The following is a 27918-nucleotide window of genomic DNA, read 5'->3' as shown; positions in this document are numbered from 1 at the left end:
TAATGCTACAAAGATATTCAAAGACTTTTTCACAAAAATAAGACAATTTCTCATTGTACATTTTCATGTTTCTTGTGGATCTAAGAATTGTATGATTCCATTTTGTAATCATAGAATGTTAAGGTTGGAAACATCCACTCAAGTCTTCTGTTTCTCCTAGGACCCTAAGACCTGGAGATGCTAAAATCACTATCCAAAGGACTAACATCACTATCCAAAGGACTAAAACTCAAGCATTTAACCATCAGAACATAATAGTGTTCCACTTTATGGGAAGGGGTGAGGTTCAAGGATGATGAGGGGAGAGATGAGGACAGGGGCTGGGTAAAGGAGAACCTGATGGGAAAGAAGCAATGATTTAGCTGAGCCATCATTGATGACAGGAGCTTTTGATGATGTGTGCTGATCAAGCTTCTGGGACATTTACCTCTTTCTTGCTGGTGATTTCTCTGACTCATCTGCAAACATCAGGTATGAGGTCTATGTGGCCAAGTAGGTGAAGGGGTGAAGAGGTAGGTGAAGGGGTGACCAGCTCATTCTTAACTGTGGCAGAGCAATTGAAAGTGCCATGTGGTGAGTACTCATTTCTTCTCCAGTCTCCACATTTGCTTTTTTGGGTGAGCAGCTGGGTAGCCCATGCCAGTGGACAGGCAGTGATGTGCAGTCGCTTAGTACCTGGGCTCTGGACCTGGTCACCTGCTTTGGCTACTTACTACCTGAGTAATTTTGTGAAAATTGCATCTTTGTACCTCAGTTTGCACATCTTTAAAATGAGGATAATAGTACCTGATTTATACATTTGTTATGAGGACTAAATGCTATTAATACACATAAAAAATTAAAGTGATATTTCATGCAAAGAAACTCTTCATAAACATTAGCCTTTTTGATGAAAAAGCCCTGAACTTTGGAATACAGAGTCTAGATTTCAATCTTCAGGCATGTCAATAAACAATTTTGGGCCTGTTTCTTCAGCTCTAGAATAGGTTGGTTGCAGTTCCCATTGTTCTGGCCTTACAGCATTATTGCAAGGATGAGAGATCATGTTGGTTGACTCTCAGGGTGTGGAAATTATTAACATTCTACTTTCCTTGCCAAATACTTCCACAGTGGACATGCAGGATGGGATCATGAGTTAAAGTTTATACTGTAACTGAGACAGCCAGCGTTGTTTTGAAGGTACTTGAGATACCTTTCTGCAGGAAGAGCGTGTATAAAACTGAAGCCACCTGACCTTAATGGTATAGTGTGAGAGGAAGCTGAGACTTTAAGGCCCTATCTGCATCTTCCCACAGGCAACAGACCTGAAAGTGGCAGCCACTGCCTTATTATTCTGATGACTCACAGAGCCAGAGTACTTCCTCTCTCCTCCACTGTCCTTTCAAATTAAATTCATTGCTCTTCAAGATGTCTGTGGTTCCCAGAAATGACGCAAGTTGTATGTACCCCGTTCAAAGCCTGAGCGTTTGACTCTCAGGACATTCTCCCAAGTGGTCTGGGCCCTGCCACTTGCTAATACAGCTCTGACAATCTCAATCACTCCTCTTTTTCCTTTCTTTACAGAAACTCAGAGAAGATAATGGCTATATGGACTCCTTTTAAAAAAAGTCTTGCAAAGCTTACCTTAAAAAATTTGGATATCCTTGCTAAACCACAAAATAAAAAAATAGTTAATTCCTCTTAATATTATTTGCTAACATGGATAGTATCTGACCATCCACAGGACAAAAAACAGACATTTAACAGTTGCTTACAGGCTAAATGAGAGGCCCTAGTTAATGCACATTAGTCCTGTTTCTATCTCTTGTCCTTGAAATAAGCTTAAAATGCTTTTAAATTTAGTTCAAGTGTGAGATGCAGTTTCTTGAACCTCTTGTGTCACATGAAACAATTTAAAAGCAGCAAACATAACCCATCTGCACCAAGGAGAACCTACCTGTGAGAGGTGTTGTTGGTCAGTGAGGAAGCTAGCTTGGAAATGTGCCCAAATAGTGAATCAGCAGCTGCCATCCCAGCTACATTTCATTTTTAAAAGGATAGCGTATGTCAGGTATTTTTTTTTTTTCCAACCAAGCTGATTTCTTCAGTATTCTGTTTTCCCTTGTTAACATTTCCCAGTATTTGTAGGGATGTTAGCATTTGATTCTTTAATGACAATCATGTAAAGTAACTAGGGCAGGTATTTATCTTCTATTTCATAGATAAGGAGATTAATAATAAATAACTTGCCCAAAAGTACACAGCAAGGTCTCATATCCAGATTTTCTGATACCATGCTGTGAGCACCAGGGAAGCTGGTTAAGATAAGGAAATCTTCAGATACCCCTGTGGTGGCACTGACAGTAATAGGTGTGCCATGAGATGGATGAAGAGCTACAGTGCTCCTGTGAGAGTCTACAGAGGAAAGATCCAGTGCCCCATGGGGGTAAGGAATGGTAATTTGGGGATACAACCCCTAAGCAAGTTATATTTCACTAGTGAGTAGTACAGGTAGATGTGTTATTGCTGAGAAACATCTGCAGTGCCTTTCTCTGAAACAGGCCTCTTATCATATGAAGCCCAGGTTGCAAAGGAATATAACCTTGGGAGATATTACTTGGTGTAGAATAGACACAAGTTATAATTAAATCATGTCATATTTTTAGTGACTGCTGTTCCATCCACAATTGACTTGGAGATTTTCCTCTTGTTGGGTTCTCTTCATGGAGTTTCTTTCTTCCACTTACAGCTATTGCATGAAGTTTCTCCTCTCCTTAACAGACTCTTGGAAATCAGAATAACAGCAGCAACTGGCCAAGAATTGGGCACTTTGCATATATTGTTGCATTTGGGCTTCATGACAGTCCTAAGAGGGAGTATTATCTATTCATCTATTTTATAGATGAAGACCTTGAAGCTTAGAAAGGATAACTTGCCCTAACTTTCTGAGCTGGTAACTGGACAGATGCTCTGCCTATCTATTGCTGCAGAACAAATCCCAGAAAGTTAATGGCTTATAATAGCAATCATTTTATTATATCCCACAGTTTCATGGGCCAGGAATTTGGGCAGGGCTTAGCAGACACAGCTTAGCTCTGTTCCATGTGGCATCAGCTGGCTTGACTGGGCTGGAGAATCTATTTCCAAGATGGCTCACCACGCGGCTGGCAGCTGGGTTGTTACCCAGAGTTCATAGCTCCTCTCTGTGTGAACCTCTCTATATGGCTGCTTGGGCTTCCTCATAGCATGATGGATAGGTTCCAAGAGCATGTATTCCAAAAGACAAGAGGTCGAGGCTACCAATCACTTAAGAACTTGGTCCCAGAAACTGGCATGATGTCATTTCTGTAATATTTTATTGCTTTGGAAGTCAGAGTTCTCCTAGATTCAAGAAGTAACATAGACCCTGCCTCTCACTGGGAAAAGTATCAAGGAATTTTCAGCCATGATTAATCTACCACACAGAGCAAAGATGAGCATACAGGTCTTAGTTACCACAACATATTGCATCTCAACTAGTATCACACCAGATGCATTTCTCAATCACTGCATTTATCTATTTGGTAGGGACTAGCCTGTGAGCTCCTTGAGGGCAGGGATCATGTCTTATGCATCTTAGGGTAAACAAAATCCCTATAAGAGCATAGTCTATGCTCCATAAATGCTCAAGGAAGGAATGAAAGAGAGCTGAGTTCCAGTCCTGGCCTCTGCTTCAAAGTAGCTCTGTTAGTCTGAGTAGGATGCTGAACTACTCCAGGCCTTGGTCCCATCTCAGTAATATGAGGAGATGGCATCATCAGAGGATCCCTTAAGTCTCTTTCTTTTTTTTTCCCCTAGCACTACAATTGTGTTAGTCCGCTCAGGCTGCTATAACAAAATATTTTAAATTGAGCAGCTTAAACAACAGACATTTATTTCTCACAGTTCTAGAGGCTGGGAAGTCCAAGATCCAGGTGCTGGCCAATTTGGTTCCTGATGAGGACCCTTCCCTGCCTTGCAGATGGCCATGTTTCTCCTGTGTCCTCACATGGTGGGAAGGAAGAGGTGGGGGGAGGGAGAGAGAGAGACACTAATCCCATCATGAGCGCTCCACCCTCACCACCTCATCTAAACTTAATGACACCCAAAGGCCCACCTCCTGATACCAGCACATTGGGGGTTAAGGTGTCAACACAGGAATTTTGGGGGGACACAGGCATTTAATCCATAATAACCACTTTACTAATCTACTCAAGATAATGATTTCAAAAATAAAGAGAGTTCGGATACAGGTCTCAAATGAAGGGAGTCCAGGAATCAAGAAATCTGAGAGAGAGTAAAGCAAAGAGTAGAGGAAATGGGATTGTTCTGCCAACAAGGACAAGGGACTCTAGAGAGAAGAGGGTGAAATGAGGTTCAGATACAAATACATAAATTACGATCGTAGTGCTTGGAATAGAAAGAAAGGAAGTTGAAGGAGGCTTTTTTAAAGTTTGAACACTTTGGACTGGGGACTATTTGGCCACAGTGGGTGGCAGAGTGTAGTAAGTCAAAGGGAACTCCAGGTTTTGTACCTGAGTGACTGAGGAATGCGAATTCATCTAACATCAGCAGTAGTTCCCAACCCTGACTACATGGAGAATTACCTGGAGAGCTTTGAAAAAATATTGATGCCTGGGCCCCTCTCAAGATCACTCAATTCAGAATTTCTGTTCTGAATTGTTTTGTTTTAATGTTCCAGAGATGGAGCTTGGAACATTAGTTTGTTTTTTGGAGGCTCCCAGGTGATTCCACTGTGCAGCCAGGGTTGACAACATCTTACCTAGAGTTAAAGTCACTAGATTTCTGGCTGCTATGGAATCATAAAAATTGGAGGATCAAATGCCGATAGCTACCAAATAACATCATGTATGGTTTGTGGTGTATGCAGAAAAATGACCTCCCAAAGATGTCTACAACCTAATCCTTAGAACCTATGAGTATGTTAGGTTACATGGCAAAGGGAATTAAGTTTTCAGATGAAATTAAGGTTGCTAATGAACTGACCTTAAAATGGGGGAGATTATCCTGGATTAACCAAATAGGCCCAGTGTAAACACAAGGGCCCCTAAAAAGTGGAAAAGGAGGTTAGAAGAACAGTCAGAGAAATGAAATGTTGCTGGCTTTGAAGATGGAGTAAGTCTGGGCGCGGTAGCTCATGCCTGTAATCCTAGCACTTTGAGAGGCCGAGGCGGGCAGATCACTTGAGGTCTGGAGTTCCAGACCAGCCTGGCCAACATGGTGAAACCTGTCTCTACTAAAAATACAAAAATTAGCTGGGCATGGTGGTGCGCATCTGTAATCCCAGCTACTCGAGAGGCTGAGGCAGGAGAATAGCTTGAACCCGGGAGGCAGGGGTTGCAGTGAACCCAGGTTGTGCCATTCCACTCCAGCCTGGGGTACAAGAGGGAAACTCCATCTCGAAAAAAAAGAAAGAAAGAAAGAAAGAAAGAATAAAACAGATGGAGGAAGATGCCACAAGTCAAAAAACATGGGCAGCTTCTAGTCGATTGTCCCCTAGAGCCTCTAAAAAAGAATGTAGCCCTGTTGATACCTTGCTTGCCCAATGAGACCTGTGTAGGACTTTTGACCTACATAACTGTAAGGTAATAAATTTATGTTGTTTCAAGCCACTGAATTTGTGAGATTCTGTTAAAACAGCCCCAGGAAGCTAATATAGGTGGTCAGCTTAGGAAGGTTTCATAGAAAATGTTAATTTTGATAAACTTTTGAAGGGACATTATTGGTGGAGAAAAAGATGGGGAGATTGATGTTGGAATTTGAGTCCATCAGATTTTTTTTTAACATTTCAAGGATGTGTGATACCTACCTAGAATATTTATAAGCCAAAGCTAGAGGAATAAAACAGTATTATGTAATTGGTGCTAAATTCCCCAGTGAAGTCAGAGGCAAGGCATTCTCTAGAATTTTTCTCAGTAATGTTACTTGAATTGTGTGCAACTTCACAGATTTAAAGGCTGACAAAATACTTGCTTTACCTGGTTGGTTTTAAATTACTTAAGTCAGTACAGAAAGCAGACAGAATCTCCAGCTTCCACAAAGCCCACCCCTGAATGTCACCTGGAGCTTAATATTCTTATCACTCTCCTTTAATCAGATCTGTGGACCCTGCTGATTTGTTTTCATTGGATCCTTCTGAATAAAAAATAATTGGATCATGAGACACACATATACACACAGAGACAGACAAGAAAACAGACACACATTGAGACAGGAGAAATAGAGAGAGCAAAAAAAAAAAACCCTTCCATATGTACCTTTTTTCATTAAAACATATTTATTGAGGACCTATATATGACATGAACATACATCATGTTAGGGATTCATCAGTGAATGAGACAGGCAAGGTCCCTGTCTTTACAGAGCTCACAGCCTGGTGGAGGACATACACAAATAATTATGCAATTTATAGCAGAGTGGAAAATGTAAGTTGGTATGAGGGAATACAGAAGGGGCAACCAACTCAGTCTGGGGATGGGAAGGGAAAAGTGTGTTGGGGAGGCTTTCTGGAGAAAGAGAACTTCTATGCCACTCACTGTCGAAGTGTGGTTTTTGGATCAGCAGCATCAGCAAACCCTGGGAGATTGTATACATGGACATTCTCAGGCCCATTAAGCCACACCTATTAGGGCTAAAATTCTAAGGGGCACGGAAATCTGTGTTTCATCAAGCCCTCTAAGTGATTTAGATACATGTAAAGTTCATCGAGAATCAGAGCATCACACCTGAACTGCACATTAGAATCACTTGGGTCACTTTCCACAGAAATGCTGTGGCCCCATGCCCAGAGATATTAATTTAATTGGACTGGGATAAAGCCCTGGTATCAGTACTTTCTCAAGTCTCAGGTGATTACGATGTGATTTTACTGTGCAGTCAGGGTTGAGGCTACTTCTGTAGAACAGCTGAGGCTTGGGGCTAGGACAAGGGCTGGAAGGATCTTACAGGTGGTGTGCAAAAGCCCAGAGGTCAGAGAAAGCCTGATGTAGTGTGTTTGGGGACCGGACAAGGCTACATACAACAAAACCCCATGATTTAAAATAAGGTTTGTAGATATAAGTTCATTTGTTCATTGTAGTACTTCTTAAACTTTAAGAAGCATAGAAATCATCTGAGGGTCTCATAGAAACACACAGATTCTGATTTGGTAAGTAGGAGCAGGGGACTGAGGTTCTGCATTTCTATAAGATCAGCGATGCTGATGTTGCCGGTCTGCAGACTGCACCTCACCTTAGCAAGGTTCTATTGCCCCAGCTTTCCCTGAGGGTACATGTCAGTGGATGGGAACTGCAGAAGGATGTATCTACGCATTAGTCCCAGGGCTGACATAAGGGCACCTAGTTGGGGTGAACTGTGGATGCCCATTGTTGTGTGGGCATGTTTTCATGGTAGGGAGGAAAGACGCAGCCTCGCCCAACCTCCTAGCCTGCTCTTCTGATTATTATCCATCAAGGTCGTACTGCTTTTAGCTCAGCAGTAACTCCCCTCTTTCTCTCCTCGTCCCTCCCACGCCAATCTAGCTGAGTGCCTCCCCCGGCCAGGCCAGCCGACCAGATGATTAAGTGACCGCCGGAGTGCTCCGTAACGCGCCAGCCAGCCAGTGAGGCGCTGGGCGAGGCGGGGGCTCTCCTGGGACCCGTCTCCCTCTTCCCACCTTCCCCCGCTGACCGCGGCGGTGCCTGCGGCAGAGCCTCCCTCTGCAGCAGCCCCTTGCACTTGGCTCGCACTTCTGGGCGCTGTCCATGGTTGCAGCAGCTTTCGGCGCGCCACGTCAGGAGGCCGCAGCACGGGCCTGCGATTGGCGGAGGAGCCCCTCGCCATACCCCTGCACCTCCGCCCACGCGCCACGGCGCCCGAGGCGCGTGCCAGAGAGCGTGCCCGGCGCGCCCCGGGGCTCCTAGGCGGCACACCCACTTTCCTTATTAGGGCAGAGTCGGGTGCCCAGAGCCGGCGGCCGGGCGCGGGGTGGGGCGGGGAGCCCTGGGCGAGACGGTCGAGGGCGCAAGCACAGCCTCCGCCGCAGCCGCCTCAGAGCGGCAGGAGGGAGCAGTCGGTCGCTGCGCCCCGGCGGGCCACTTTCCCGGGACCCCGCTCTTCTTCCTTGGGCCGAGATTTTCCACTGCACCCCTCCGAGTACCCGGGTTCCAAACCCCTAGCCACGACATGGAAGAATTTTTGCAACGCGCCAAATCTAAACTGGTAAGTTGAGTGAGCAAAGCTGTGTGTGTGCGCGCGCGCGTATGCTAATGGAAAGGTGGAGAGGAAAAGGTGTTGCAGCAGAGGAGGAAGAAACAACTTTGCCACGGAGTTATCAGGGTGTGCGGGTTGTCTCCTGGAAGAAATCTCAGGAACTCTGGCTCTTAAAGCTGGCAATCTGTCTCCAGAATCCTCCACCGCAACCAGACGAGGTGCAGAGCTGAAGGAGGTTGTGGCCTGGCTGAAGTTGGGTCGCTTCTGTCCAGCTTCGGTCCCTAAATCAGCAGTTTGCTCCTGAAAGCTAAGGGATAAATGGGTGTGGTCTTCCTTGAGATAAAGAGCCCAGCCTTCTGCAGATGCATTACGTGTAAGTGTAAAAGGAAAAAAAGAGACCCTTAGAACTGTACTTCAGCTGGAGGTGACAAAAGTGAGGAAGTCAGGGTGCTGGGTAGCAAGGACATGTGTGGTACTGGAGAATCCACAGAATAGAGCTTGCTCCACTGCAGGAGTTAGGGATATTCTAGTGTGTCTTGTGTCTCGCTAATTCCTGTTCACATCTGTAAATTGGGGCGGAGGCAGAAGGGGAAAGCTCTAACTGTTGGTGTTCTGGAGTTTACCAGATCATCGTTCTCCCGGGAGCAGACCTGTGTGTTAGCCCATGTTTACCATATCACTGTCCAAACAGTGAATGGGCAACTCCACTGTGTATGTTAACAGTTGCTACACATTCTGAAACAACAGACTCTAGCAGTTTCTTAATTCCAAACTGTTTTGGCTCTCCAGCACAGCAGTAATAAACATAATGGAAATGTTTCTGTTTTGGCAGAAAAAAAAAGAAAAGCCTGTACTCATTTAGAAGCAATATCTTTAAAGAACTGTAAAAGCACCTTTTACAGGCCTGGCATAGAAAGAAATGCATAATTTATGACGCCTTTAACCTTTAAGCCTTCATAGAAGCCAAAATGTAAAGTCTGCATTAAGGTAATGTTTTAATCACAAGGCAGGATATTTGCAGGGTTATTACTGTAACTCATTTACCCTCGCACAACAAAGGGAGTGCAGGAAGGGAGGGCCCAAAGATGCCTGAACCACCATTCAGAGTGCAGACGGAAGTGTGATCCTTACAATGGTCTAACTGTAAGTATCTTGTAAAAGACCATTAAAGTTGATAAGTGCTTATATAAAACTTTCTACCTGAAACCTCCCAGAGAGTTGAACGTTTGTGGAGATTTCAGAGTTGAGGAAGTTTGTGATCATCTCTGTGTTTATTGACCCTTTTATAGTTTTACTAGAGCACATGGATGAAAATACTAATTTCAGAAACTCAACTAAGTATTTGGCATTTCTGATAGTATGAGTACATGTTCTGTTCTTTACCTAGTAATGAAGGAGAAATGTTCAAAAATGAAAGACAATTTTGGCAACTGTGCGTGTGTGTGTATGAAAATGGTAATCAATGACAAACACAGAGTTCTGGGCTGTATCTGTTTTTCACTCCCATAACATTTATTTATCAATATTTTCACAATAAACATTTAGACTGTGGGGTCTGATATAAGCAAGAGGTTTGTCTCAATTCTGAGGAGCAGTTGCTGGAATGGAAATTTCCCTATTTCCGAGTAATGAGTTGAAAGTAATCTGTAATTTATTTACCGAGTCCCTTCATTAGACGAGCAATTGCTCTACATCATTAAAAAAAAAGGACAGGAAAGAGAAGCGGTTGTTTGAAATATTGTTACCAGTTTCATGTCTTAGCCAGAACAATTACTGCTAATTTTATTGTTTCTTGGAATAAGCTTCTTCTAGAAATCATGATTAACCTTTCACATCCAGCCACAGCGAAGGTGTGTTGGTCACTTTTAGAGTCATATTTTCCTGAGAAGTTACATTTTCTAGGTAATAAGATTTTTACTTAATGTATGACACTCAAATATAGTAGTAGATAACATTCTCCTTTAGAGGATAGATAACCTTTTTCTTGGAGAAAAAGAATTAAGTCAATGTCATTCACTTGTGGGAAATTTATTTATAATAAAAAGGTAAGATTTGGCCGGGTGTGGTGGCTCACACCTGTAATCCCAGCACTTTGGGAGGCTGAGGCGGGTGGATCACCTGAGGTCAGGAGTTCGAAACCAGCCTGGCCAACATGGTGAAACCTCATCTCTACTAAAAGTACAAAAATTAGCCAGGCATGGTGGCGTGTGCCTGTAATCCCAGCTACTAGGGGGGCAGAGGCAGGAGAATCACTTGAACCTCGGAGGCGGAGGTTGCAGTGAGTCGAGATTGTGCCACTGCACTCCAGCCTGGGCAACAGAGCGAGACTCAGTCTCAAAAATGAAATAAAATAAAATAAAATAGTAAGATTTAAAAAAATTCAGCCAATCCTTTGGAAAACATTTTAAGGTGAAGAAATTTACCATGCTGATTTTTACTTAAGCCTTATTAGACCAGAATTAGAATGTAGGAGCTATGTTTTAAATGTTTTTCTTTAGAAGTTTAGCTATATGATACCTAAACAAACAAACAAACAAAAAAAGCCTAATTACTAGTTTTTTTTTTTTTTTCCTATTTGGCTTAATTGCTTTGTTATTCTGTGAGCATTATATATATATTTTAATGGTTTGAAATAGTTAATGACTCTTCCAAAGTCCTAACATAACCTCATCATCATTGGGGCTAGCTAATTCCAATAGGCAAAACGAACTTTAAATTGCAAAATGGAATTGCTATTAGCCATAATCTCCAATAATCAAAATGTTGGAAAAATTGTGTGTCTTTTTTTCTGACTGGGAACATTTATTATTCATCTGTCATTGTAAGGAGAGAGGAAACTCTGCTATTCTAGGCCAGGCCCCTAGGTTGAACAGAAGTCTTTGAAAGAAAAGGATATTTTGAATTTTTATCAGGTAGTTTGGAGCTGATTTCCAATAAGTTAGGAGATCACTCTCAATTCTATTTTTAATCCCAGTCTGGCCCTACTACTCTTTAAATTGAGGCAGATTCACTGACATAATCCCATCCTCCTTTTCCCTAAATCTCCCTTTCTAATACCTTTCCCTCCCTCCTGAGAATACTCAGTATTTATCAGAAATGGCAAAAGTAAACTCCAGGTGTGGCCTCAGAGGCATCCCTCCTCCTGGGGCTCAAATGCTTCTCATGTGGGCCTGACTTCTGCCTGGTTAGGACAGGCTGGGGGCTGGAGCATATTTGTGAAAAACTTGGTTGGAGGTGGGGCACGGCTACGGAGGTAGTTACTTCTTCCAAGCAGTCTCCAGAAATGCTCCCTTCTAGACAAACAAGGAATGACACATATGGAATTGACACGAGGATTGTTAAAGCAATAATAACAGTAGGATAAGCAATCTGAGAGCAAGCCCCGCAAGCTTGAGATCGTAATCAAAGAGTGGCGCTTCCTAGTTGAAATCACTTCCTTGATGTGAGAACCCAGCCATATTTTTGGTCTGGATACTTAATACCAGAACTAGAGATGAGAGTGCAAACGTATTTTCTTTTTTCTCCTGCCCATTCAGAGTTGCAGAAATCAAATCCTATAGTTCCAGATCAGTCCTTAAGTTTTAGCCATGCTTTCTGTTCTTAGTTACATCATTTCTATGGTAAGAGAAGTTGAAGGAGTGTAGGGAATGAGGGCTCCCTGCTCTATGCTGTGATTTGGGAAATGACCCTCAACTTCATAGTGGTCAGCTCAGGAAATTATTCAGGACAAGGACAGTCTCATGGCAGTAAATGGTCCATGTTCCCATGAAGTTTGGGGGGAAAAAATGAAGTACATGAGGAATCATCTGGGGATGGGTAGAGAGTTCTGGGGCTCTGGCTGGCAGGAAGCCAGGCTCCCCACACTGGGCCTCTGCTGCTGAGCCTCCCTCACTGCCCAGACCCCCCCAGGTGATGCAACTCAAGCAGCTGTTAATGGGTGGAGATCACCGCAGCCCTCATGCCCTATGATGTAGGTCAGGAGCCAGCCTTGGGTGGCAGGGGTGGGGGTGTTGTCAGCTGTCACCAGCAGGATACAGGGCACATCAGTGTCCCAGGAATGCTGTTTTCAACAAGAAGGTGGAGAGTCACTACTGCAGTCCAGGGGATGCATCTGCTACTTCAGCAGTGACAGCTGTGGAAGAAGGGCTCATTTCTGCAGTAGGTATTAGTTGATATGTGGACTTCTACAGAAGAAAAATTCTAGGTGACTTGAATGTCAGCTCATACTCTGTGATATGTGCCATAGGGACAAGAAAGTACATTCAAAACTCTAAATGAACAACTGCATTAGAGTGATCACAGGAGATGGGGTTTTAAAAAGAAAGAAAGACTGCAGCATGTCTGCAGAATAATCAACTTGATTGGAAATTGAAGGCATATATTCTTCCTAATTTCCTCTTGCATGGGAAGAAAGTTGTGCGTATCAATAAAAAGGATATTTAAAGTGAATGCTTCATACCTTTTAAAGGGCTGCTGTGGTAAGGACTAGTAATGATGAAGAAGCTGGCAGAGCTGTTTCATTTCAGGAGCTGAGCTTATTCTGATCAGAGACCATGGGATCAGCTCCTGCCCCATTGCAAACCAGGGCAGGTGCTCTTGAGACCATGCCTCTTGCCAGAGCATTTATGAGCAGGAAACTCAGGAATCCAAAGCACTTCCCGTGAATGTGATACCCCTTGCTTAGGGGCTGATGAGGAATGAACCCTTGATTGTTTTGGTCCTGGAGTTAGCTTCATTTCTCACTGCCAGATCATTCAGATGAACAGCTGTGGATTGTCCCAGTCCTGGGACCTTTGGAGAAGAGCCATACTTTTTTAGTGTAAACAGATCTTCAAGTGGATCAGTCTGTCTCAAAGGAAGAGAGGTGCTCCCTGTGATTCAGACAGCACCTTGGGTCTTGGAGGACATGGGATCAGGTGAGCAAGGTCACCCTTTAGGCAGTGATTTGGGGACTGTTTTGTCAACTAAGTAAACAGCTGATGGCTTTGGTATAACCAGTTTGTTTCTATGTAACATTTATTTGGGCAGATATTAACATAATTTTGAGTTTGGTAAACTGGTCTGGGGAGCTCCTGTAAGCAATGGCTTGGTGATGGAGGCATTATTCCTCCAGGGAGGGGGTAGAGGGAACCTACCCCTCCGTGAATGGTACCTGAGCAGTGAGAAGAATGAGGGAAGAATACTTGGATCTGGATAAAGGCTGCAAAAGAGGAAACAATATCAGGGGACCAGAGAGAGGGGATGCAACGTTAGTTGCTGATTTTTCTTGAACCTTGGGGATTATGGGAGAGTCCTGGAGTTTGAAGTCTTCTTGAAAGGAAACTGGGGAGGGCTGATGTATTCAGGAGGCAGCATCCCTATGGAGGGTGATATGAACAGTGCCCTCTGAGTTTGTATAGTACACAACCTGCACAGTCATTCGTGGCTACCCTGTTAGGGGTCTCAAATTAGCGTACTCAAAATCTCTAGCATTGTCCCAAATCCATTTCTTTCTGAGCCCTGTGGCTTTGGACTTTGGTTTCCAGGGAAAGGAAGTCGTTCTTCTTCAGAGCTCTTATGAGACTAGTGGGCTCTAGATCACCCTGGAAAATCAGACCCACAAAGTTTGGGTTAGAATAATCAAGCTGATAAACACAGCTTTGGTTTCTTAATCTGAAAAATGGAATAAGTGATGCCTACTTTGCATGTTTGTTGCAAAGCCAAAATGATGTATTCATAGCCCTTAGCACAGAACCTGGAACAATGGTGGGTCTTTCCACTTGCCTCCAAGCCCGTCCTCTTCTGTACTTCCTTGTCTTAGTGAATGGCATTGTGATTCATCCAGTTTCTCCAGCTGAAAACTTCCTTTTCCTTCATCTCTTCCCTAACCCACCCTATCCTTAAGTCACCCAGATGACCACAATGGCTGGCAAACTGCTTTCACCCTGCTTCCAGGGAGATCATTTTGAGAGCATCTTTCACACCTTTCCTACCCCTCCCTTAAAACCTCCTCATCACTTTCCATTGTTCTTAGGAGAATGGACACACTTTTCGTATGACCTGATCTGCTATCCAGCTTCTTTCTGGCTTTTCCTCCAGCTCTCCTTGGCTTAAATAATTCCTGCCTCTTAGGTTAGACAAAGAAAAGACTCTTCTAAGTGAGCCCCCTCACCTACTTCTTGAGTCTAAGTCAGGTATTTTGGTAATTCTTTAGAATTCTTTGGTAATTCTTGTCATTATATCTCTATTGGGCATGTTTGTTCGATTAATGCCAGTTTGGTGAGAGTAGGGACCAGGGTCTGTATCATTTTGCTCACCATTGTATCTCCAGGTTCTGGTGCAGTACCTGATGCTCAAAGAGTGTTTTTAGAATTAATAAACCCTAAAGGCAAGATTCCTGCACAAAGCATGGCACTTTGTAGTGGCTCGATAAAAATAAATAAACGGAGGGCCAGGTTTAGATTTTTGGAGGTCTGAATCTGAAGAAAGGCTATTGTCAGGAGGCAGGAAGCCATATTTGTTTGCTAGAAGAAGGTGAAGGACACTAAAGTCAAGGGGCACCATATTGTACTTCATACACAGTAAGTACTTAATACAAAGTGTTAAGACAAAATAAAAATCTAATTTTTATGCATGACTGCTTGGGATCTATAAATATTGGTTGAACTAAAGCATGAATGGAGAGAGGCAGAGGAGAGGAATGGGGCACTAAAAGCCTCTGCAAAACTGCATTGGGTAGATCAGCCAACAGTGGAACCATTGGAACCATAGGTTCTCCTCCATGTGGCTCAAAGACTAGAAGTTGGGCTCCCCCAAGGCCAACCACTGTACCAAGTCAGCCCAGCCTAGTCTCTTGCTGCCCCTTGACCAGTGCTAACATCATGAGAGAGATTGGCAAGGAAGCTCTTCGGAGTCCTTGAGAGAAAAGATTAGGCATTCCAGACTTCCTGTCCAGCCCTGGCACTGCAGACCTCATGTGTGGGGTAAACCCATGCTTGATCCTGAGTCAGACCTCTCGTCCAACCAGTGGGACTGTTTGTGGTCGAGCATGATCATGGTCTTCCACTTCATCTAACTCTCCTGGATGTGACCAGACCTTCCCAGGTATTTGTTTTAGCCTGTAATGCCAGAGTCTTTTTGAACTGATGATGTCTAGGAAAATTGCATATCTTTGGCTCCATGCATTTGATATTTCTTGCTTTGGCTTCCCAGAAGCTTAAAGCTATGTTGGTGCTTCATTTTCTTAGCCTAGGATTTCTGAACTAAGGTTTTTTTTTGTTTTGTTTTTTTAATTGTTATTACTTAGTTTTAATCTCATTATAGTTGTTTTAATTTTTTTACTTTAATGTATATGCACTTTTATTATAAGTAGGTTATCCTTTTGGTTACTGTCAAGAATAAATAAATACATCTTGTAATAATATGTATGATCTTGAGTATATATTGGTGACCAGTCTGGCCTAATTCAGGGTTCATCTACTCAAATTTGAGAATTAGCTTTTTTTAGTAATGGAGAATATAGCGTGGGACTTCAGAATAAGTAGCTGAAAGGAAACATCAACACAGTCCAAAGATTGTCTGTGTTCCTATCCTTGATGATTGCTGACCTCCCTGAGAGCAGCAATAGCCACACTTTCTTATATCCGAGCCCATAAATTGGGAACTGTGAGGCAGCCCCTGGCAGAGGCTGCCTGCCCTAAATCAGATCCTGGGAGATTTTCCTAGAGTATGAGTTGTGGATTTAGGAGACCCTTAGAAGGACTTTTGTCCTCCTTCCCACTTCTTGCCCCCTAAAGGCAGTACAGCCAGGTGGCTAATCATGCGGAACCAGTGCCTGATTTCAAATCCTAACCCCGCCACTTTTACTTGCTAGTCACACAATCTTAGTTTCTTAGCCTCCCCGGGTCTCAGTTTCATCATCTGTAAATGAGAACAGTAGTAGCACTGGCCTCACAGGGCTGCTGCATGTGTGTATGCCCTGAGACGAGGACATGATCTCCATGCACAGTAATAAAAACATGAAAAGGCCACTAGCAAACAAGAGCCAGGAAGCCCTATTTACATTTCACAGAAACAGGAACAATTCTTAGCTGTCTTGCAATTCAGTTAGAATTTGTGGAATATCTGTCTTAGCTCTAAGAGATACTTTTAAAATTTGATTTAACTCCCACAATGGTCTTGTAAGGTAGGTACTAATCTCCTTTTGCAGTTGCCAAAACTGAGGCTCAGTGAGGTTAAGAGGTTTGCCCAGGCCAGGTGCAGTGGCTCATGCCTGTAATCCTAGCACTTTGGAAGGCCCAGGCAGGCAGATTGCCTGAGGTCAGGAGTTCCAGACCAGTCCAGCCAACACAGTGAAACCCCGTCTCTACTAAAAATACAAAAAAAATTAACTGGGCGTGGTGGTGTGCGTCTATAATCCCAGCTACTCGGGAGGCTGAGGCAGGGGAATTGCTTGAACCAGGGAGGTGGAGGTTGCAGTGAGCCGAGATCATGCCTCTGCACTCCTTCCAGACTGGATGACAGAGCGAGACTCCATCTCAAAAAAAAAAAAAAAGAGGTTTGCCCAAGGTTGCATAGCCACAAAGAGTAGAGCTGGAGTTTGCTTCCGGATCACCTGACTTCAATTCTAGGACCTTCTTCCTCATACCATAAGCACCTCTTCCCCCAAGATCTCCTGGAACATTTCATTCTTGTTAAATTAAAAGTGAACAGCTTGACAAGTTTATAGGAGGGCTGAGTGGTAAGTTAGTGAAATTGCACATATATTGTTCACGCTGACCCAAGAGGGGTTCATCTTCTGTGTTGCTTGTTTTATGTTAAAATCTTTTGGACAACAGAATATCAACCAATGTTACTGAAATCCTGCTATGAGAAAAACATGGTGTTAGGCCATCTGAGATTTGGTTGAATACATTGTGAGATTGTTCTCACTGCATGCCCATTTGAAAGAAAATTAACTGATAAATGATTGGGAGGAGAAGGTGTGTGATTAGCTTTTAGAGTAATTAGAAATGTTATGGGCATCATTCAGTGAAATGTTAAGAACAAGAATGCATTTTTAAAAGAGTTTAAATGCCTCTTATTTGCCACCAAGGTTATTTGGTTTTGTAGTTTTTTCACTGTTGCCACTCTCTTATTGGTGGCCTTAAATATCACTTTGATGGATTGATGGATGTCAGGGGGTCTAGGCAGGAGAAGATCCAGGGTTAGAACACAGCTCTCGGTTGTGTCAAGTCCACTTTGGCTCTCCAGTCTGCTGGTTTAGCAGCGCCCCAGAAAACTGTTGATTATGCTCACGATACACACAGAAGTGAAGGAAAGGGGAAGAAAGGAAAGAAGGAAGGTGGAGGCAGAATTGGAAGGGAAATAGGAGAAAAGAAAGCGATAAAAGGATTCAAGAAGGAAGCAAGTATGAACATCCTTCCGCAATTCAGGACAGGATGCGTTGTAAGTGCAACAGTTCTTATGTCCACGGTCACTTCCCTGGCACATCAGCCAACCCAAAGTCACCCCAAAACTAGGAATTGGGCAAAGGCAACTAAAGTTGATTATTGAAAACCTATCATCAGTTAGTTCTTTTCTCACAGGAAAATTACCTAAGTGCAATCTCTGAGGCTATTTGCGAGATGATACTTGTAAATCATTCACAGAAATGCTGGGAGCATGGCAAAACACATGAATGCTAGCTACCATCATTGAGGTTATTATTTAATGTGCACTTTGACACAGTGTTCACCAACTTGGTTTTCTCAGAAGGGGATGATGGAAAGGGAGGTGGCTGCCAGAGGCTGTAATAGATGATGACTTACAATGAGGAAACTACACAAACAAAACCAAAATCAAAAAGGACCTATAAGAAGCAGACCTGATGGCAGGCGTGGTGGCTCACGCCAATAATCCCAGCACTTTGGGAGGCAGAGGTGGGCAGATCTTGAGGCCAGGAATTCAAGACCAGCCTGACCAACATGGTGAAACCCCATCTCTACTAAAAATACAAAAATTAGTGGTGGCACACACCTGTAGTCCCAGCTACTCAGGAGGCTGAGGCAGGAGAATCACTTGAACCCGGGAGGCAGAGGTTGCAGTGAGCCAAGATGGTGCCACTGCACTCCAGCCTGGGTGACAGAGCTAGACTCTGTCTCAAAAATAAATAAATAAATAAATAAAATAAAGGCAGATCCGGGCCCCCAGTAAGTGTCATTCCATTTGGTGTCAGGTAAATAATCCCAAATATCTGCACAGCCCTTGGCAGACATAACATCACTGACATAAAGTACATATCTGATGCTCATAGTAAAGACCCTAAAGAATCAGGGGGAAAAGATCATTTAAATTTAGTGTCCTGTTTAAGAAGAAAGGTGTGGTGCATAAGCGATTTCAGAAAAATTTCCCACTCAGATAATTAACATAGAAAAAAATAGAAAAGAAGTTGTGGCTTGCAGGGTAGGCTTCGGTTGTCTGACAAAGCCTCTTGCATAGGAGACCTTGTTCTTGAGTGAAGCCAGATATGTGAAACGTCATGGTTTATAACAAGTGATCATGAGTCAGGATGGAAGGTGATGGTGCAAAAATGCGAGTCTGATGTGGGGAGGCATAAATAGGCCTCAGCACGTACAAGATGTGAGCAGCCTGGCGCCCCACTCCCATTCTCAGTGGAGAACTAAATCTGGTTCTTGACTCCAGAGGAGGCACAGCAGTGACCACAGAGGTATAAAATAAGGTCCCTGAGAAAAGCCCGTGAGGGACCAGAAGACTGCTGATGGCCTTGCAATTCTTTGAAAGGTTCTTATGGAAGAGTTTCCACCCATGGAAATTATTTCTTCCCCTCAGTTGAAAAAACAGGACTTTTAGGATGAGTGGCTTTTTTTTTCTCCCTCTTAAGGAAGCCCATTCATTAAGGTCCCTTTTTTTTATTTTTTGAGACGGAGTCTTGCTCTGTTGCTAGGCTGGAGTGCAATGGAGCCATCTTGGCTCACTGCAACCTCTACCTCCCTGGTTCAAGAGATTCTCCTGCCTCAACCTCCTGAGTAGCTGGGATTACAGGCAAGCGCCATCACGCCCAGCTAATTTTTGTGTGTGTGTCTTTAGCAGAGACGGGGTTTCACCATGTTGGACAGGCTGATCTCGAACTCCTGACCTCAGGTGATCCACCCACCTCAGCCTCCCAAAGTGCTGGGATTACAGGTGTGAGCCACCGTACCTGGCTGGTCCTTTTTTTTTTTTTTTTTTTTTTTTTTTTTTTTTTTCTTTTGCTGCAGAAAATTAATGAAAGGGTGCAAAAAGAGAAAAGTGCATGTTGGCTTCCTCCTCTCCAGCAACAGCAGAGGCAGAAGATCATCCTGGAGGCAGAAGCATTTTGATCCTCTTTGCATTTCTCAGACACATTTTCTGTAACAAGTGGTCAGTGGTGCTGGCCAGACCGGCACCTGGCTCTGAGAAGATAGAAATGTCACAGCATGTGGACAGATCAGCTGCTCCCTGCCACGGGTATGTCTGAGAGGACAGGACACGTGCCTGGCTGCTCCCTGAGAAGGCAGTATCCCTGGTCCTCTCTCCAAGGAGGCAAGAAGGGGCAAATCCCGTTCTGTCCCCCATTCTTGATTCTTTACAGTTAAATATGTCCCTTGGCCCTTAGCAAGCTGGTTTGTTTTTCATGCGACACCTCCTGGTCAAACTATGGGGTATGATTCTCTCATCCTTCATTGGCTACAGTATAAAGAGACTTCTGGAGCTACTTCCTTTTGGAGGACTGGATTCTTGCAAGGAAAGGTGGGCAGTCTTTTAGCCGATTCTTGTGGATTAATTTACAACTTTGATTCAGGTTTTGTTTTATCTTTTGAGTGTTTACCAAGATCATTGGGAGAACTCGTTTTTTCTCTTTAAATGGTGGGCAAATTGCAAGCATGGTCTTAAGAAATGTATATAGGTCACAGAAAAAGATAAACAAGAGGGAGACATTTTATTCCCTAGGTGAATCTTTCTTCTATTGTTTAATTATGAATCTGCTTTGCAAGACCCTAAAATAAAGCCATCCATGAAGCACAGCAATTTCCGTGGCCCTGTGACTGATCATGTGCTTGCCACTTGGCTCATACCCCTGGACTGTGGCCTGAAGTGTCATTACTCTTGGCTCCAGTCTCCAGAAAACCCAGACATAAACTCACTGTGGTGGATGCAGATCAAAATGCCATCCCAGAGCTGGCTTTTAAAATGTTTTGAAAAATTCATTATCCCTCTAAGCCATTAGATCACTTTGAGCCTTATGGGGAACAAATGTATTTCTCACTTCTGTGGAATTATTTCATGCCAAAATAGCCTCCTGACCAAGCGCAACATCTCTGTACAAATCAATTCATACAGAAAGGGTTTCATAGGCTGGCATTTACGTAGATGGCTCTGATGAATCTCATAAACACTGAGCCACACTTGTTACAATTGGCCCCTTTGTTGGACTTCTGCTTTCAGCAGGATTTATATTCAGCCACCCTGATCACCATGTCACCCTGGGTACACCCTGACCCATCACTTCAGGGAGGGCTGTGGAAAACAGCCATCAGGGTTCCTTGTGTTTAAGTACAGCATTCTGTGGCGATCATCTTTTATTTACGATTTCTTGTTGTGTAACTGTGAGTTATTTTAACAATTATGGAATCACAGACCTTTACACTGGAAACTACTATAGAATCATAGGGGTTTTTTGTTATTGTTGTTTGTTTTGTTTTTAGAACCAGGGTCTCCTTCTGTTACGCAGGCTGGAGTGCAGTGGCAAGATCATGGCTCACTGAACCCTTGAACTTGTAGGCTCAAGCGATGCTCCCACCTCAGCCTCCCAAGTAGCTACGACTACAGGCATGTGCCACCAAGCCTTGGCTAACGTTTTATTTTTTATTTTGTAGAGATAAGGTCTCATTATGTTGCCCAGGCTGGTCTCGAATTCTTGTCATGTTCTTTGTCATGAAGGATCTCAAGTGATCCTTCTGCCTAGGCCTCTCAAAATGTTGAAATTAGAAGTGTGAGCCACTGTGCCCAGCCTAATCACAGATTTTTAGCATTGAAACAGATGACTTTAGACATCTATTTCAGTTTCCTCATATTATATTTCAGGCTCAGTTTCTTTGTAAAATAATAAACAAGCAATAAGGTATATTTGGCAAATAGAGGAAAGCTGAAAAATTACCCATAAAAAGAAAAAATTAAAACTAAAAATAAAATCACCCACTTTCATTGAAGCATGACCCTTGGTGATAGTTTGGCAAGTAGTTTTCTTAGTCTTTCTTCCTTGTGCACAGGACTTAAGATATTTGTATATCTTGCAACCCCGATTTTTATTTTACTTAACATTATTTATTATTTTCCTAAGTTATTACATAGTATTCAAAATCAACATCTTAAATAATAGAACACAGTTTAATAAAGAAGACCTACTGAGGTTAAACCTTTTCATTGTCCCTCCTTTTTGCTATTGTTAATTACTACGACAAACATCTTTGCACATAAAAACATTTTCTCCTGTTTAGAATTATGTCCTTAAACTGGCTTTCCAGTATGCAATGATTAGGGAAAAAGATATTAATATTCTTAAGCTTCTTTATACATCTTTTTAAATTGACTTCTGGGTGAACTCTTCCCAAATTTCAAGACTCAGAGAGGTTAACTAGTCCCACAGTACATTGTGACAGAGTCAGACATAGATTTGAGGTCTCTTGACCCTGAAGTCTACACCCCGACACGTTAGAGAATTTGTGCAGTATGAGGGAGAATGGTGTCCTGATGGTATACATTGTGGATCTGAGCAAATAACCTGAAGTGGCCTGCCTGCTGAGTTGAGACAAGCGTAACAGAAACTGTGCCACACCAGTTACAACTCTGCTAATGAGACCAGTAGGTAGAATCTGGCTGGGGGGGCTACTTTCTCTTTGTCTTTTCACTTCCTCTCTCAATTATTTCAAAAAGATTGAGCCTTATGGAACAGTAAAGCTATTGCTGCTCTGCTCGGTGTGGTCACTCGGAGCACAGTGTTGCCCTTCATAACTGTTGTCACCTACTTGATCTCATTTGATTAACCTTGGGGAGGGTTCATGTTATTATATTTGTGTCACAAATGAAAAGAACAAGGCCAGAGAGGTTAAGTCCAGCCTTGCCCAGAGACACACAGCCAGTAAGTGGCAGAGGTGGGCGTAGATTCTCTGTCTTCTAATTGCCAGCATCTGTGTGAAGAAAAATTGATCTGTGTTTTCAAAAGATAGTTTGAAGGTCTCATTGAGAGCATAGTGGTTTGGATTCATCTACATAAAAGAAAATGTCCGAGTGAAAATACAGGGCACTTTTCTGAGAGGAGGCTATTCAACGGTGAAATCTATTCATCCTGAAGCCGCTTTTCTTTGACACAGGAAAACATACCCATCAAGCTTTGGAGTTTCGTGTGATGGACTCTGATGTACAGTATGCAACTGTGAGATTAATGAATGTGTCACTGGTGGAAACATGCTGAGCCCAGCAGGCTCTGGAGACTAAGTGTCACCTGTAATGGAAAGAAGGCACCTGAGAGGCAGGGTCTCTGGAGGGCCTGTGGGCATCACCTGACATGCCTGTAATGGGACAACAGGTGACTGGATGTCACTTATAGTCATTTCAGCTGAGAGTTCTCTGTAATGTGGGAAAGAAGTTTAATTGCCTATAACATCAACTCTTTCCCTGCTGCAGAGCAGGTGTAATTCTGTCAAATTCTCTCTTCCAACCTCCCCATTCTCAGCTGTTTCTTCATTTGGATCATATTCATTAACTGCCCCAAAGCCTAAATGCATCCCACACTGATGCAATGGGGAGTAATTTTCGTTTAGTGCAGTTTGATATCACTTAAGCTAAATTCCGCTCTTTCAAAACTCTAAGAAACACATAGATCTCCCTACCAATCTTTTGTATCACCATAGCATGACAAAGGCAACATGATTGCTAAAGCCAATATGCGCAAAGATGAAGATGCATCAGATGCATTGGCCTCTGGTTAGTGGTCCTGGGTTGCCTGTGTTTTCCAATCTTTCTTAAGCATTTGATTAATTCACGCTGGTGAATAAAGAAAACCGCAAACATAATTGAAAGAAAATCTAGGCAGCTGGAAGTCAAGGTTAGTTTGGACTTGTAATTCTGTATTGGTGAGAATTTTGGGTTGATACTTGCCCTGAAAACTTAATACGATTTTTTTTTTTAGAGAAGTCTATTGTCTAATTGGATGACTTGTATACAGTATGATAATTCCTTTACAGACCCCGTGTTGGGAGGCTTCAGTATATGCCGAGGGAAATAGACTTGGGATGATATTTCCTTGTAAATGTTGGGTGGGAGTGGAAGCACTGACTCTGAGAGACTGATGTGATCTGCATAGTTGTTAAATCATGCACACCTGCTAAATAATTAGCATGCTGTGGGGCAGGGGGTCCTGGAAGTAAATCCTTGCATGCCCCAATTTTTAGTTGTCCAACTCCTTTCTGAATATACTTCTGCTTTATTTTAAAGACAGAGCAGAAAGCATTGAGGGCCAGATAAGAGCAGTCAAATTAAGCTAGTAGCTCACCATGATTGGTATCCCATGCTGGGTCTCCTCTCCTGTCCCCATTTCCTCAAAATATCTTTACACCACTTCTTATCCTTATCACTCCCCCTTCAGCATAGCCTGCTCTTGGTCAGCATGCCAGGGAGTTAATATCTATCAGTGTTTCCTGTGCAGCTACATATGTTATTTGACCTTCACCGTCATCCTCTGAGACAGGCATCATTATGCCCAGTTTGCAGAGCTGGAAACTGAGGCTCAAAGAGGTCAAGTAACTTGCTCTAGGGAACACAACTAATGAATGTTGGAGCTAAATTTCTGGTATGCCATTCCTGAGAGTCTTAGCTTATATTTCCACTTCAACAGACTGCAGGGACATAATATACTTACTTCAGGAAGAGTGGTCATTCCGGCAGCGCTATTTAAACTTTAATGCCTATTGGAGTCACCTGGGAATCTCGCTGAAAGGCGGACTCTGATTCAGTACACTTTGGGGTAGAACCCGGGATTTTGCACTTCTAACAGGCTCTCAGGAGATGGCAATGCTGCTGTCCCCCAGAGCCCACAAATCTGAGTAGTGAGTGTCCAGAGCATTGATGAGCCAGGAGGCAGGAGCGGTGCATTAGAATCTGAGGGGGCTGCACAGCTGGGAGAAGGTGCCCTGCAGTGGAAGTGGCATGCTTCCCCCCGAGGAGGTGTGGCCTTGCTGCAATCACATTGTGGTGAGACGCCTGATGTGCCGCGTCTGTTGCTACTGTATTTCAGGTAAGATCATTGGTTTGGGAGGAAAAAAGAATCTTTTTGGCCAGACGAGGTGGGTCACACCTGTAATCCCAACACTTCGGGAGGCTGAGGCGGGAAGATCACTGGAGCACAGGAGTTTGAGACCAGCCAGGGCAACTTAGCGAGACCTCGTTTCTACTAAAAATCAAAAAGTAGCTGGGCTTAGTGGTGTGCACCTGTAGTCTCAGCTACTTGGGGGGCTGAGGCAAGAGGATTGCTTGAGCCTAGGAGGTCGAGGTTGTAGTGAGCCAAGATCATACCACTGCACTCCAGCCTAAATTCTGTCTCAAAAAAAAAAAATCTGCAGTCACGCCACCATGCAGAGAGCCATGGGTTCTAATGACCCATAAAACAGGCCCTGCATGCAATACATATTTCTAATATGTATTAAAATTTCTTCATATCCCTTATGCTTTTCTCATACAAAACACAGGGCCTTGTGACTTCACAGTGCCTGGCAGCAAGGAAGGACCATAAATACATTAAAACGACCGGGCACGGTGGGGTCATGCCTGAAATCCCAGCACTTTGGGAGGCTGAGGTGGGTGGATCACCTGAGGTCAGGAGTTCAGGAGTTCAAGACCAGCCTGGCCAACATGGTGAAACCCCGTCTCTACTAAAAACACAAAAACTAGCTGGGTGTGGTGACACATGCCTGTAATTCCAGCTACTTGAGAGGCTGAGGCAGGAGAATCGCTTGAACCTGGGAGGCGGAGGTTGAAGTGAGTGGAGATCATGCCACTGCACTTCAGCCTGTGTGACAGAGCGCGACTCCGTCTCAAAAACAACAACAACAACAAAAAACATTAACAGGCTGGAGGGAGAAGTAGAAGAGAACTGAAGGAACTGGCAGTCTTTTAGGGAGTGCAGAGCTTTTGACTGAGCTCTTTGAATGATCTCAGGAGGAGGAAAGCACACCACTCGCCCTACAGAAAACTTAATGTTGGAATGAAACTTTTCTTTCTTTTAAGACAAAACCATTCACAGTTCCCCTCAACACCTTTTGGTCTCTTTCTCTCTTTATCTAAATAATAATAATAATAATAATAATAATAATAATAATAATTATTGAGATGGAGTCTCACTCTGTCACCCAGGCTGAAGTGCAGTGGTGCGACCTCGGCTCACTGCAACCTCCACCTCTTGGGTTCAAGCAATTCTCCTGCCTCAGACTCCTGAGTAGCTGGGATTACAGGCCTGCGCCACCACGCCCAGCTAATTTTTGAATTTTTAGTAAAGACAAGGTTTCACCATGTTGGCCAGGATGGTCTTGATCTCTTGACCCTGTGATCTGCCTGCCTTGGCCTCCCAAGGTGCTGGGATTACAGGCGTGAGCCACCGTGCCCAGCCATATCTAAATTATTTAAAATGTTTCTTCTCTTTATTTGATGCCATCTTCCCAGAAGTCCTTGTGACTGGATGGCCTTCGCGTTTGCTTTCTTGTCCCCACTGGCCCTATTGTTAGTGGTGCGTGGTTCCATGTGGTGCTTAGTTATTTATGGTCCTCCTTTATTATTCATGCCTTTCTTCCTTTGTTCATGGCTGTTGCTTAGTCACTGTGCTTCTCTGATGTGTTCTTGGTTCATGCTTCATTTCCTACTGCCCTTTTGTGCTTTTCTATTCCTTTTCCCTTAACACAGAATTGTTTCTCTTAACATAGTGGGGAGCCCGGAGTGGTTTGTGGAACTTTGTTTAGCTTGGGGATGGTCAGCAGGCATCACAGAGGTTTTAGGAATCATTTTAGGTGTGGTTCTTTATCAACTGTCTTTCACTAGGTTATGCTGTGGTAGCGAAAATCCCCAATGTCGGTGGCTTTCAGCATTAAAGGTCTATTTCCTGCTCATGTTACAAGTTGCTGAGGGTTAGCTGTGGCTCCAAGTGCCTTCTGCATTCTGGAATGTAGGCAAAAGGAGCAACAGCTGTCTGGGATATGCTGCTCTCGTGGGTAGAAGAAGAGAGTTAGGGAGTTGGTAGGCTCCAGTAATCGTTCTTAAAGCTTCTGCTCAGAAATGGAATGAGCCACTTCCACTTTCTCTTCATCAGCCACAGCAAGCAAGTTACATGGCCAAGCCCAATAGCAGTGGGGTGGGAAGTATACTCTGCCCATGGGCAGGCATTGAAAGTTTTATGGCACCGTGCAGGGACGGATTATTGTCATTTACAGGAAGGAAAGTTAATAATTAGGAGTAATATTGCAATCTGCTACATGGTGAGAGCTAGCATTCACCATCTGGTGGACACTGAACAGAACCACACTTGTATTCTGTTGATGGCCATATCAATGGGTAGATTGTGACCAATTAAAAACCTTAAAAAATAGGAGATTTGGGGGACAGTTTCAATTAATGAAAATCTCCAGTAGCTATTTAGTCATCTCTTATGCCTTCAGATGAGGGTTGAGCAGGGGTTGTTTTCATTTGGGATGACTTCAGGCTGCATCTATGTCCCAAGTTAGGAGTTTGGGGAAGCTAGGTGAATTCCTTTAGGTCACCAGGGAAGCATTTATGGAATATGACTGCCTGGAAGATCTTTTAAATTCTCTGTGCTTTAGTTTCTTCCCAATATAAGAAATATAAATTGGGACTAACAAAAGACGCTCCTTCATAAGGGATTCTGAAGATAAAGTTAGACAGCATATGTAAAGCTCTTAGACTATGTCTGGCACATAATCAGAATTTTTGAGTGAGTGCTCTAATGATGAGGATGATTTCTACTACTGTGATATCTCAACCCCTGGAAAACATATTGGGAATCCCCAAACCACCAGTTTTAGAGTCAATAGACAATCAAATTTATGTTCCTGAGTTAAAGATGTATTTATTAAGATAAATAAATAAAACCAAAATTAACCCAGAAAGTAGGGGCTTAAATTTCTGGCTTCTTGAAAAAACTAGCCACAATTTCTCTTAAAGACATTAATTTTTAGGTTGTGTGTTCACCCGCTTCAGTCATTGTGTGGAGTGAAAATCCTTTAAAATATGTTACATAAAGTTCTTGGTTTATTAGGTGAACACAGTGCATTTGGGGCTTGTTTGGGTGGGGAAGTTGTGTGGTTTGCTGGGAAATTCCAAGCAAGGGCAGAAAGGAGAGGCCTCCAGGCTTCTGTCCGGAAGTCAGTGGCTTGGCTTCAAGGGACAAGTCCTGGTAGAAATGGGTAAAGCTATGCAGGTTACTGCTGTGTGGGGTGTTTACTAGTGAACATAATGAGGCTTCTGGCCTGACAACTGTTTTTGTTTCACATCCCATCAGCTGAGCCTGAGAGCCTTAAGGTGAAAGGAAAAGAACAAGGGTCGTGGAATTAGAATGTCAAGTTCAGTTACTTCTCAGCTGTGTGAACTTGGGTATGTTCCTTAACCTCTTTGGGTCTTGGTTTATTCATAAATGTAATGCTATGTAATATT

General features: G+C 43.3%; 1 protein-coding gene across 8 annotated transcripts in view; it reads left to right on the top strand.

The window, feature by feature from the left end:
* Window positions 1-7575: 7575 nt before the first annotated feature.
* Window positions 7576-27918, top strand: part of PRUNE2 (prune homolog 2 with BCH domain) — a 294626-nt gene continuing 274283 nt past the window's right edge. For 7 of the 8 annotated variants that reach the window (XM_055091918.2, XM_003811462.6, XM_055091920.2 and 4 more), the window contains exon 1: window positions 7576-8217. In XM_055091918.2, the coding sequence (XP_054947893.1) occupies window positions 8182-8217 (36 nt within the window). In that variant the 5' untranslated portion in view covers window positions 7576-8181. The remainder of the gene's footprint in view (window positions 8218-27918) is intronic. The other variant, XM_055091921.2, reaches the window with a different exon arrangement.

This window comes from Pan paniscus, chromosome 11, assembly GCF_029289425.2.
Source record: "Pan paniscus chromosome 11, NHGRI_mPanPan1-v2.0_pri, whole genome shotgun sequence".
Lineage (NCBI taxonomy): Eukaryota > Metazoa > Chordata > Mammalia > Primates > Hominidae > Pan > Pan paniscus.
This window is presented reverse-complemented; position numbering and strand designations above follow the sequence as displayed.